The 13297-nt window shown below is 50.6% G+C and overlaps 1 protein-coding gene across 11 annotated transcripts in view; it reads right to left on the bottom strand.

Moving 5' to 3' along the window:
* The window catches only part of ZNF185 (zinc finger protein 185 with LIM domain), a 139317-nt gene that overhangs the window by 6958 nt on the left and 119062 nt on the right, over positions 1–13297 (bottom strand). For 8 of the 11 annotated variants that reach the window (XM_039486982.1, XM_039486981.1, XM_039486985.1 and 5 more), the window contains 3 exons: positions 8064–8162; positions 4402–4503; positions 871–933 (listed from right to left, as the gene is read on the bottom strand). In XM_039486982.1, coding sequence (XP_039342916.1) covers positions 871–933; positions 4402–4503; positions 8064–8162 — 264 coding nt within the window. The remainder of the gene's footprint in view (positions 1–870; positions 934–4401; positions 4504–8063; positions 8163–13297) is intronic. The other 3 variants (XM_039486990.1, XM_039486991.1, XM_039486987.1) reach the window with 2 other exon arrangements.

Below are 13297 nucleotides of genomic sequence, written 5' to 3'. Positions count from 1 at the left end.
TTTTGTTGTGTACATATATCATGAGACCACTAACTCATTTGACATTGGCCATTGGACAGACTGGGGTGAAATTCTGGCTCCACTGAAGTCTGTGAAAAAACTCCCATTGATTGCAGTGTGGCCAGGATTTCACACAAGGCATCCTATTAACATTTTAGGATATCATTAATTTTGATTGTAGTGCAACTCTCAATACCTACCCAACGTGGTAGGCACTCCACAGACAAATAAAAGACACAATCCTTGCCCCAGTGAGCTTCACGTTTGTTTACTTTCTTGAAGACATTTGTGTTAGAAATACTGTGGGCACATGAGTGAATGCTGATATTCCAAATATAAAAGCACATCTCTAAGTCACTGAGATCTGCTTTTGAGACCAGAATAGCTAGAAACTGACAATGGTAACATTGCTGTGGCCAGCGGATTATAAACTCTAGCGCTGTACTGAGTGAGGATGAAAGCACAGCAAGCATGCATTTACACAAGATGTTAATGTTTACCAGGTGAGCATAAATAGAAAGCAAAGAGAGCCAAATACCACTCTGGTGAGTGGTGAGAATCTGAAATTCAGATTCTCACACTGGTGAGAATCTGAAATAACTTCACTGACTTTAAACAAAATTTAAAACACATTGTGAGTTTTGGCTTGAAAATAGATAATTTTTCAATCAAGAATGGTCCTATTTTTGACAGAAAACCCACAACAAATCTGTTTTCGCACCAAATCCAACCACTTTTGCAAATATGCAATGAAGCCCATCAGCATCAAACACTGAGGTTTTGGAATTTCAGTGTGACTGTTTCACTACCCTAAACCAACAGACTCAGTTCTGCATCTCCACTGTGGAGTGAGCCATGGATTGCTCATACCTGCTGTAGCGTGGAGATAACTCACGGCTGTTCACATACTCCTTCACAAAGAGGATCCCTTTGCTAGAGAAGGATGGAGACAGTAACAGAAACATTCACATCAGAGGAGTCAGGAACTAATGGAAGTGTGAGACACACTGTGTGTGTGTGTGTGTGTGCACATGCATGTGCATGGAAAGGGGGAAGGTGGGATGCAGGTGCTCTTGGATTATCACTGAATCTCAATTTACATTCAGTTTGACCATTTCCAACAATCTCAGGATTTAATAGCCATTAGCTCTCTCTTGCTCTCTCTGTCCTTTAACATTAAAAACCTACTACCTAGTGATACTTAAGAATGGTTGTCATTGCGAATTGATGGTTATCCTTTGTGCTGTTTTTCTTGCAGATCAGGAAACGGAACGTCCTTGCACTTGTGTTGTCCCCACACACACACACACTTTGTAATGCTCTCTTCAAAGTGACCTGCCCCCCATGTGTCTGTACTTCTGTCACAGATCCTACACAAGACATCATTCCTGCCAGCACACTCCCAGAGCCTGTGAGAATGAGCTAATCAGAGGCCGAGTTCAAGTAACCCATCTTTCTCCATGGTTCATTTTCATGGCTGCCTTTGGGCTACAACTAATCCTTTCTTCTTATGTGATCAAATTAAGCTGTGTTCCAGCTAAGGAAAGAAAAACAGAGCCTTTTCCTTTTGCATAGACTCTTCCAGAGCCAGCATCTCACACGAGCACTCTCTGCTTGTACAGTGATAGTTATCATAAACAGTGTGGCACTATGCCAGGGGCACTCCAACACTAGCCAACAGATGCCCACATTGTCATCTTAGCAGGAGTTTGAAAGCTGCAGATAATTTGCATTAAATGGACCAATTTCAGCTTTAAGGTGCAGCCTGTGGAGATTACATGTGCTAGTATGCAGTACCCTGGCTCGGCCAAGTTTACCTGACTAGGGCACTGTGGTCCTGCAGGTCAACCTTCTATAATAAAGCTACGGATGCCTATATGCTACACGGGCCCCCTGCAGCTGTATTTCGGCCTTGCCTACACTATGCAGTGCCTTTGCAGAATCACCCCTCTTCAAAAGCGAGTCCCGTTTGACAGACTGGCCTGTGATCCAAAGAATCAGAGCGTTCCAATCCGGGGCTAAGTGAGCAGAGCAGGAAGGTTTGCAAGCTGCATCACTTCATTCCATATTTTAGAGCTCAAAATATTTATCAGCCACATGAAACAGAACAGGTGAAGTCTACTCAGTGGGCCAAATTCTAGCTTTATCTTCTATCCTATCACCACAGTATCTAAGCACAGTGTATGCTCATAGTGCTCCCATTTCACTGCAGTAGAATCATAGAATCATAGAATCTCAGGGTTGGAAGGGACCTCAGGAGGTCATCTAGTCCAACCCCCTGCTCAAAGCAGGATCAAACCCAACTAAATCATCCCAGCCAGGGCTTTGTCAAGCCTGACCTTAAAAACCTCTAAGGAAGGAGATTCCACCACCTCCCTAGGTAACCCATTCCAGTGCTTCACCACTATACTAGTGAAAAAGTTTTTCCTAACGTCCAACCTAAACCTCCCCCTCTGCAACTTGAGACCATTACTCCTTGTTCTGTCATCTTCTACCACTGAGAACAGTCTAGATCCATCCTCTTTGGAACCCCCTTTCAGGTAGTTGAAAGCAGCTATCAAATCCCCACTCATTCTTCTCTTCTGCAGGCTAAACAATCTCAGTTCCCTCAGCCTCTCCTCGTAAGTCATGTGCTCCAGCCCCCTAATCATTTTTGTTGCCTTCCGCTGGACTCTCTCCAATTTATCCACATCCTTCTTGTAGTGTGGGGCCCAAAACTGGACACAGTACTCCAAATGAGGCCTCACCAGTGCTGAATAGAGGGGAATGATCACATCCCTCGATCTACTGGAAATGCCCCTACTTATACAACCCAAAATGCCATTAGCCTTCTTGGCAACAAGGGCACACTGTTGACTCATATTCAGCTTTTCGTCCACTGCAACCCCTAGGTCCCTTTCTGCAGAACTGCTGCCCAGCCATTCGGTCCCTAGTCTATAGCAGTGCATGGGATTCTTCCGTCCTAAATGCAGGACTCTGCACTTGTCCTTGTTGAACCTCATCATATTTCTTTTGGCCCAATCCTCTAATTTGTCTAGGTCCCTCTGTATCCTATCCCTACCCTCCAGCGTATCTACCACTCCTCCCAGTTTAGTGTCATCTGCAAACTTGCTAAGGGTGCAGTCCACACCATCCTCCAGATCATTAATGAAGATATTGAACAAAACCGGCCCCAGCACCGACCCTTGGGGCACTCCACTTGATACCGGCTGCCAACTAGACATGGAACCATTGATCACTACCCGTTGAGCCCGACCATCTAGCCAGTTTTCTATCCACAGTCCATTCATCCAGCCCAGACTTCTTTAACTTGCTGGCAAGAATACTGTGGGAGACTGTATCAAAAGCTTTGCTAAAGTCCAGAAATAGCACATCCACTGCTTTCCCCTCATCCACAGAGCCGGTTATCTCATCATAGAAGGCAATTAGGTTAGTCAGGCATGACTTGCCCTTGGTGAATCCATGCTGACTGTTCCTGATCACTTTCCCCTCCTTTAAGTGGTTCAGAATTGATTCCTTGAGGACCTGTTCCATGATTTTTCCAGGGACTGAGGTGAGACTGACTGGCCTGTAGTTCCCTGGATCTTCCTTCTTCCCTTTTTTAAAGATGGGCACTACATTAGCTTTTTTCCAGTCGTCCGGGACCTCCCCCGATCACCATGATTTTTCATGGACTTGTGCTCGTCCAGCTTTTTTAAATAGTCCCGAACTACTTATTTCTCCACAGAGAGCTGGTCACCTCCTCCCCATACCGTGCTGCAGAGTGCAGCTGTCTGGGAGCTGACCTTGTCTGTGAAGACAGAGGCAAAAAAAGCATTGAGTACACTAGCTTTCTCCACATCCTCTGTCACTAGGTTCCCTCCCTCATTCAACAAGAGGCCCACACTTTCCTTGACTTTCTTCTTGTTGCTAACATACCTGAAGAAACCCTTCTTGTTACTCCTAACATCTCCGGCTAGCTGCAACTCCAAGTGTGATTTGGCCTTCCTAATTTCACTCCTGCATGCCTGAGCAATACTTTTATACTCCTCCCTGGTTATTTGTCCAGTCTTCCACTTCTTGTAAGCTGTTTTTTTGTGTTTAAAACGAGCAAGGATTTCACTGTTAAGCCAAGCTGGTCGCCTGCCATATTTACTTTTCTTCCTACACATTGGGATGGTTTGTTCCTGCAACCTCAATAAGGATTCTTTAAAATACAGCCAGCTTCCCTCGACTCCTTTCCCCGTCATGTTATTCTCCCAGGGAACCTTGCCCATCAGTTCCCTGAGGGAGTCGAAGTCTGCTTCAGTAGGAGCCATTCACATGCATCAGGGACAGGATTTGGCTCTCTGTGAGGATCTGTGCATGAGAAGAGAATTACTCAGGATAACAAACACAGGGTAAGTCTTTTCCACTCTTTACCTTGCAGTGCTGGGGCTGGACTTGTGTCCCCCGGCTGATGAGCTGTGGTACTGAGAGCTGGCAGTAGACATGGAGATCCTCTCACTTGAAGCTGAGGGAAGCCTGGCAAGAGAGGGAAAAGGCTAAAAACACCTGGAACCTGAATTGCAGCAGGTGTCATGTCTGTATGCTAGGAGAGAATGGATAAGCAAGAACACAATGACATTGTTTCAAAGGTGTGGGACAATATTAAGTCCCTCAGTTGCATGAAATAGCATCCTGATTCATATTTTGTCACAGGTAACATAGGCTCATGTCCCTTCCCACGCCTGACACACAACATCTTAGGGCATGGCTACACCTGTGAGTTAGAGCGCATTAAAGCAGCCCAGTGTGCTCTAACTCACGACATGTCCACACTGGAAAGGCATGTAGAGCACTCTGACTCTGCAGCTAGAGCGCTCCTGGTACTCCACCTTGGCAAGTGGAATAATGTTTGATGTGCCCCGCTGGAGCGCCATGGCTCCAGTGTGGACACCCTGGTCTGTTAATGTGCTCTGATCAGCCTCCAGAAGTGTCCCACAATGCCTGTTCTAGCCACTCTGGTCACCAGTTTGAACTCTACTGCCCTGCCCTCAGGTGATCAACTGTCAGACCCACCCTTTAAATTCTCTGGGAATTTTGAAAATCCCCTTCCTGTTTGCTCAGCCAGGCGTGGAGTGCTCTCAGCGAATCTTTCCAGGTGACCATGCCTCCACGTGCCAGGCGATCCCCAGTATGGAGCAATGGCGATATGCTGGACCTCATCAATGTTTGGGGGAGGAAGCTGTCCAGTCCCAGCTGCACTCCAGCTATAGGAATTATGATACCTTCAGGCAGATATCAAGGGACATGATGAAAAGGGGCCATGACCGGGATGCTCTGCAGTGCAGGGTTAAAGTGAAGGAGCTGAGGAATGCCTACCGCAAAGCCCGCAAGGAAAACAGACGCTCCAGTGCTGCCCCCGCGACCTGCCGTTTTTACAAAGAGCTGGATGCGATACTTGGGGGCGACCCCACCTCCACTCCAAGTACCACCATGGACACTTCAGAGCCCAGTCCAACAAAGCAGGAGGAGGAGGAGGAACAAAGCGGGAGCGAGGGTGCTGAGGTGGAGGAAGACACCCCGGTATCCCTATATGCATGCAGCCAGGAGCTGTTCTCAAGCCAGGAGGAAGGTAGCCAGTCACGGCGGCCGGTGCTTGGGGAAGGACAAACACCAGAGGAGGTTCCCAGTAAGCGGCTTTTATTTTGCGAAGGAAGTTATTTGGTGCAGGCTCTTGGGGCGAGGAGGGTTAGGGCTGCATGCATGCCTAGATGCGGAATATGGCGTTGATGTGCTCTCTCACATCGCGGTAATTGGTCTCAGTGATCTCTTCAAAGGTCTCAGCCAGAACTTGGGCAATGTGCTGGAGCAGGTTTTGTGGGAGAGCCACTGTGGTCCTTGTCCCAGTCAGGCTAACATGTCCACGCCACTGTGCCATGAGGGGCGGGGGAACCACTGCTGCACACAGGCAAACTGTATATGGGCCAGGGCAGAAGCCACATTGTAGTAGAAGACCCTCCCTTGCTTCCCAGATCACCCTCAGTAGTGAGATATCTTCCAGGATGAACTGCTATGGAAAACGTGGGGACAGTGTTGAGTATAGGGGCCCCCTGCAGCTGTTGGCTCTCCCCAAGGCAGAGGACAGTACAGTCATGAAAGAATCAGTCCTCCTTAATCCTGTGCTTACTCACCATTTTGGGGCTCCCGGGGGTTATGTGCGCTCGCTTTGGGATGGGCAAATTGTGCTATTGTGTAGACTGTGCTTGCTCTCCTTAAGTACAGGGGAATGATTGCTCTGTCTGGTGTGAACGATGCTACCTCTGTTAAGTGTTGCATTTTGCCTTTACAGATGCAACCTTGAGATCTCAGCCGTCTGTGTTATCACCGGCTGACAGGCTGCAAAGAATCAGGAAGAGACCATGTAGAAGCAAAGAGGACATGCTGCATGAAGTCACAGTCCCTTAACGAAAATCAAAAAGTGCAGAAGTGGCGGGAGAGTGAAAGGAGGGTCTGCCAGCAGAATGCGGATCACCGTCACCAAAGCACGGAGAGGCTGATAAGCATCATGGAGCACCAAGCGGACTCGATCCAGGTGCTCGTAGCCATGCAGGCGGAGCACTACGTGCCCATCTCCGCCTGCAGCCCTTGTCCCAAAACTCTTTCCCTTGTGCCCCCATGTCACCTCCAACCCACTTTCCCCAACATCCCGGTTCTTATCTCCACTAGCTGCCTCCAACACCTGTAGCTTCACCACCCAGCCCTGAAAACTACGACCCTTACCCAGTGCACTCCACCCCCATCACCATGCAGTATAGCCATCCTGAAGTGCAGCACTCATTGCACAGCACTCCAAACAGGCTCCATTCCTGCAGACCGAAAGGGAAGACGGAGCATGCAGTACAAAAAACGTTGAAAGATGGTGCCAATTGTGGAAGGAAGCAGAGGGATTGCTGGGATGCGAACTGATACATCAGGGGGGATTGGGACAGGACCCAGAATGCCCCACGTCCTCTTCCCACAAGCCACAGCACCAGAATGGGAATAGGTGCTCTGTGGGATAGCTGCCCACAATGCACCACTCCCAATGCCACTGCAAGTGCCACAAATGTGGACATGCCAGTGCGCTAGCAGCTGTCAGTGTGGACAGACTGCAGCACTTTCCCTACTGCGCTCTACGAAGGCTGGTTTAACTGAAAGTGCTCTACATTTGCAAATATAGCCATGCCCTTAGAGAGAGGAGTAGCTTCTAAGAGGATTAATCCTGGGGCAGTACAGAGAAGGGAGGGTCAACTAAGAACTTCAAAAGACCAAAGACTGAGGAAGACAGGATAGGAAACAGCTCAGGGGACTTAGACATTGCTCTGGTTGGAGAACCAGGGAACAGGTCAGCATGTTTCGGGGGGATCCCCGCTGACTCAGTGGCAAGCACACTCGCCACTGCCAGGGCCCTGGGTTGGGACTTGAAGCAGGGAGGGCCCGAGTCCTCCTATCCCGAGCGCCACACACCCCTAGATGGCACCCCACTTCTGCAACAGGCCAATAGGCCAACACAGCCCCACGGAGGTGGGCAGCTTTATTGCCTCCTGCCAATAGGTCATGCAATCCACAGAGGTGGGCTACTCTATTGACTCCAGCCATTGGGCCACACAGCCCCATGAGGAAGGGTACCTTTATTGACTTCGGCCACTAGGATGTACTACCTTGTGTTATAGTCAGGGTCATCAGCATAGGACCTAACCTGCTGCGGTACATCCTTTCCCTTTCTTTGGACCAGAAGGGACCTAACACCCCATGACAGGGTGTACCTACACCGTTATAAAGAATCAATACAGCCTCAGAGAATGAATATTAATGTGTGATGAAGAATCCACAAACATTCTGAATACTCATTATACTTCCTCATCCCCATGCCCCCAAAACTGAAATTGAAATCCCAAAAACACACTGATTTAAAACACAATCCAGCTAACGGCAATGCCCATGACTGCTGCCAGGGGTTCAATAGGAACAGGCCCACTATGCTCAAGGTATTGAATGAACCAAATGATAGCACACTATTTGGCCTCGCAAATAAGGGTTTCATCCTGCTGGCTCCTTACCTTCCCATATTGGTGTCGAATTCATTGTGCCCTCTGGCTTTAGGACTCTCATATCTGGTGTTCCTGGGGCTGCTTCTCCCTTCATGACCTGGGACAATTCTGTTAAGGAAGCAAGAAAGCCCCATAACAGCTCCAGGACATAACATGTAGCAATTCAGGAATCAGTCAATTCCAAATATTTTGGCTCAATGGAGATATTTTAATGTAGCTCCCTTTCTGCCCTTCCCTGCTTCACACACCCAAGTTCTGCAATGCAGCAAATCATTTGAGGTCCAAAGGCCATGTAACCAGTTCCTGCAAGAGCTAACACTAATGCTTGATTACTAAGTTGAGGCATCTCTTGCATAGCTGCCTGGAAATTGACCTGTCTTGAACGCCGCTGGATCTCCTGGGGCTCACAACAAACATCACTGCACCACCTGCAATTCCCAACTGCTGACTTGGGGGGTGACGAGCTGACTCTGGGCTTGGCAACCTATGCATGTCAAGCAGTCCATGTATTGACAGAGTATGTATTTCTCCAGCATAGATCTGATCAAGGGAACAGCTTTAAACTGCAAGAAAAACTTTATTTTTCAGACAACACAACATTCCATAGTTCTATTTCTTACCCTGCTGCTTTGGGACACAGACTGTGTCTGTTTTTGTACAGCACCTATATTAATAACAGCACCACCTAGTTCTTACATAACACTTCCCTCCAGTAGGTTTAAAAGCACTTGACAAAGGAGATCAGTATCATGTCCATTTTACAGATGTGGAAACTGAGGCACAGAGTCAGGGCTGGCTCTGGCTTTTTTGCCGCCCCAAGCAAAAAAAAACCAAAAAACCTGTGCGGGGGCCAGAGCAGCAAAGGGGGGGAGAACAAACCTGCCGCTCAGCCGGAGCAGGGAAGGGGCGAGGGGGAACAAACCTGCTGGCTGGAGCAGCAAAGGGCCGGGTGGGGATGAAACCCGCCCACCAGTTGGAGCGATGGGGGGGGGAGGGGGAGAGGAGGGCGGGGAAGGGCAGGGGGGGGGCGTGAAGCAAACCTGCCGGCCAGAGCAGCAAATGGGGTGGGGGCGCAAAACAAACCGCCCGGCCAGCCGGAGCGGCGAAGGGAGGGCGTGAAACAAACTGGCCAGCTGGAGCAGCTAAGGGGGGGCGTGAAACCTGCTGGTCAGTCGGAGCGACGGAGGGGGGGCGCGTGAAACAAACTGCCCGGCCGGCCGGAGCAGTGAAGGGAAGAAAAAACAAAAAAGAAAAAAGAAAAAAAAATACCTGCAGGGTGGCGGGTGCAGGGGGACTCCCAGCCCCGCAGACCCCGGGCAGCGGAGTGCGCGCCCCGGCTAGCGGGGCGGGAGGGAAGACAGAAGCGGGGCGGCCAGGGCTTCCTTAAGGGGGCACTTGCCATGCGGCCCCTCCCGCCACGCCGCCTGCTGGGAGGGCTCCGCGCCACTCTGGTGGGCGGGCAGGGAGGGATGCAGGCTGCTGTGCCGGGCTTGCTGCAGACCTGGCACCACTCCCAGCAGCTCCCCTCCTCCGTGCTGCCGCCCCCTACAGGGCAGCAGGAGCAGCAAACCAAAAAGAAAAAAACCTGCAGGGGCGGCGGAAGGGCAACAAAAATAAAATAAAATAAAAGGATTGGGTGGAATGCCGCCCCTTGGAATCTGCCGCCCCAAGCACCAGCTTGCTCGGCTGGTGCCTGGAGCCAGCCCTGCACAGAGTGGTGGGCTGACTTCCAAGCTCACCCAGCAGACCAGCAGCTGAGCCAGAAATAGAAACCCAGGTCTCCGGAGTCCCAGTTCAGTGCTCTAGGCACTAGGCCGCACTGCCTCCTAGGCACCCTGATCCTGATTGGGTCCTCTTGGTATAACTTGGTATTTAATTCTAACGATTAAATTATGATAAAAAGTTAATGGTGAATTAAAGAGTGAAGGAAGGTGAGACTAAGGCCGTAGAGAAATGAATAGCTCTCTGGCCTATACATGTGATGCCCTTGCTCCGTGCACTGTGACATATTCCCTCTGAGTCCCAGTGGTGTAAAGCAGATCAGCAATGCAGCACTGCTCTAAAACACAGCAAACTGACCTCCTGACATTGCACTCTGCCAGAGTGGTGAGGAGAGACACACAATCTGGGGATCTCTCATGCATTTTGTTGTTGGTATTTATTTATTTATAATACAAAAATGCCTATGGGCTACAACTAAAACCAGGACCCCATTGTGCTAGACTCTGCGCAATCATAGCAAGAGACAGTATTGCCCCGAAAGAGTTTATAGTCCAAAGATACAAGACAGACACGGGTGGGAGAAATGGAGTATTATTGTGCCCATTTTATAGATCAGGACCTGAGGCACAGAGAGAGGAGATGATTTGCCCAAGGACACAGAAACATAATGAGATAAAGCCATGAATCATAGGGCTAGAAGGGATCACAAGGGTCATCTAGTCTAACCCTCTGCCAAGATGAAAGAAAGGTCAGGCAGGCCACCTAGGTGCAGAACCACACTCTTTCTTCTTTTGCTGAGGAGCTGGAGATCAGAGACTGTTGTTGGCTAAGGGCACAGCTACACTCCCAGAAAACACCCCAGTACTACAGACTAGGGCATACCAGCACTGGGATTGAACCAGAAACCTTTAAACTTTCAGTTTAATGCTCATCCAACAGAGCTACTTCATCAACTAAATGATCCCACATCTTCCAAGTCCCAGTCCAATGTCTGACCCTTGCTGCATTCTGTGATGTCTGGTAACACTACTCCATGTTACTGCCGCCAATCGGTACAAAACAGGCTCCTGTAGCCTGTTCTCTGATTACAGACTACAGTCTACATGATTCCTGGGCCTGGGCATAAGACTCCACTTTGCTTTCAGACCCCCTAGCCACACAGCAGCTTACTCTAAGTATCTCCAAGTTCTTTCCGTGACCATTCTCAACTCCCTATCTTCTGGTGTTGTATACTTAGTTGTCCAGATATGATGGGATCCTCTGACTGAGTTCTGACATGCTGGTGTTGTATCATTGGTGGTTCAGATATGAAGGCATCACATGACAGGTCTCTATCATGCTGAAAGTACTCTGTCTAGAGTGGGAGTTGGACTTGTTAAATATTAGAGTCACTGCAGCCTGTAAAGTCCCTCAGAGAATGAATTGATTTGCTATGCTTAACTTTGCAACAGTTAACCCATAGAGTCATAGTCTACATTTACTCCCACAATCCTAGAGCTGAACTTCCCAACATAGTACATGGATGCAAAATTCAGTAGTGCTATTAGTGATGTTCTGATTAACCTGGTGCCAAGGAATTAAACACAATCAAGCACATTCAGAGAGTAAAATCCTTGCTCTCTTTTCATTATTAATAGATGTATACAATCATACAGAGGGAGTTTTGCCATTGACACTCAGTGATGAGCTGCCAAATTTTTAACAACGGGTTCCCTCCTCCCTCCAAAATTTTAACAACGGGTTCCCTCCTTCCCCGTTGGGTCGTGCCCCATCCAACCCCTCATGTTCCTTAACACACACACTCCGAGACCCCTGACCCATCCCCCCCTTCCCTGTCCCCTGACTGCCCCTTGCTGCCCCACCCAACCCCTCCTCTCATTCTCAATGGCCCCCCAGAACCCCTACCCCATACAACTACCCCTTCTCTCTGACCCTGAGTGCCCCCACCACCTCATCCAACCCTGCTCTTTCCTGACGGCTCCCGGGACCCTTGCCCCATTCAATCCCCTGTTCCTGCCCTCTGACTGCCCTGACCCCTATCCACCCCACAACCCACCCCCTCCCTGCCCCCTTACCACACTGCCTGGGGACCGGGTCCACTCTGCCAGGACCACGACCGGGGCCCGACTCCCCGGGCCGGGCCCGACTCCCCGGGCCGGGCCGGCCCCGGGGCCCGCCTCCCCGGGCCGGGCCCGACTCCCGGCCAGGCGGCACCGGGCCCGCCCGGCCCGGGCGGGCCCGATTCCTGGGCCGGACTGACACCGGGGCCCGGCCCGACTCGCCGGGTCGCTCGGCCCGACTCCCCGGGCCGGAACGACACCGGGGCCCGGCCCGACTCGCCGAGCCGACTCCCTGGGCCGGGCCGGCACCGGGGCCCGGCCGCTCGGCCCGACTCCCGGCCGGGCCGGGGCCTGGCCGCTCGGCCCGACTCGGGCCGGCCGGCACCGGGGCCCGCCGCTGGGCCGACTCCCGGCCGGCACCGGGGCCCGGCCGCCGGCGGCAGCCGGGCCCGACTCCCGGGCCGGCGCTGGCTGGAGGAGCCGCGGTCTGGGACCGGGAGCTGCTGAGCCAGCCGCACCGCACCTCCCCTCCCCCTCCGCGCCCCAGCTTACCTGCTGGCTGCCTCCATGCTGCTTGTTCAGGCTTCCCGCGAACATATGATTCGCGGGAAGCAGGTGAGGGGGAGGAGAAGGGGGCGGAGCAGGAGAAGAGTGGGCGGGAACTTTTGTTAAATTTAGCAGCCCTTAACAAGCGGTTCTAAAATGGCTGCTAAAATTTAACAACGGGTTCGCGCGAACCCGTGCGAACCCGCTGCAGCTCACCCCTGTTGACACTAGTGGAGTCAGGATTTCATCAAGGGAATGTATCAATTCATGGAAACAACAGGGGATGAGGAGCCAAGATCCATCCAAGACAACAAGCAAGGCATTGATCTCACTGACTCCTTACTTTTCTGAGTTCAGGTCAGGCTCCTTGTGCCTCCTGGCTTGAGGACTCTCCTGACTCATCTCATGGTCGAGTTCAGGATCCTGACACAAGGAAAAAAGGAAAGCAGTAGAACAGAGACCCTGGACTTCAGAAAAGCAGACTTCGACTCCCTCAGGGAACTGATGGGCAAGGTCCCCTGGGAGAATAACATGACGGGGAAAGGAGTCGAGGAAAGCTGGCTGTATTTTAAAGAAACCTTATTGAGGTTGCAGGAACAAACCATCCCAATGTGTAGGAAGAAAAGTAAATATGGCAGGCGACCAGCTTGGCTTAACAGTGAAATCCTTGCTCATCTTAAACACAAAAAAACAGCTTACAAGAAGTGGAAGATTGGACAAATAACCGGGGAGGAGTATAAAAGTATTCCTCAGGCATGCAGGTGTGAAATTAGGAAGGCCAAATCACACTTGGAGTTGCAGCTAGCCGGAGATGTTAGGAGTAACAAGAAGGGTTTCTTTAGGTGTGTTAGCAACAGGAAGAAAGTCAAGGAAAGTGTGGGCCCCTTGCTGAATGAGGGAGGGAACCTAGGGAGA

This window comes from Mauremys reevesii, linkage group 9, assembly GCF_016161935.1.
Source record: "Mauremys reevesii isolate NIE-2019 linkage group 9, ASM1616193v1, whole genome shotgun sequence".
NCBI classification, from domain to species: domain Eukaryota; kingdom Metazoa; phylum Chordata; order Testudines; family Geoemydidae; genus Mauremys; species Mauremys reevesii.
This window is presented reverse-complemented; position numbering and strand designations above follow the sequence as displayed.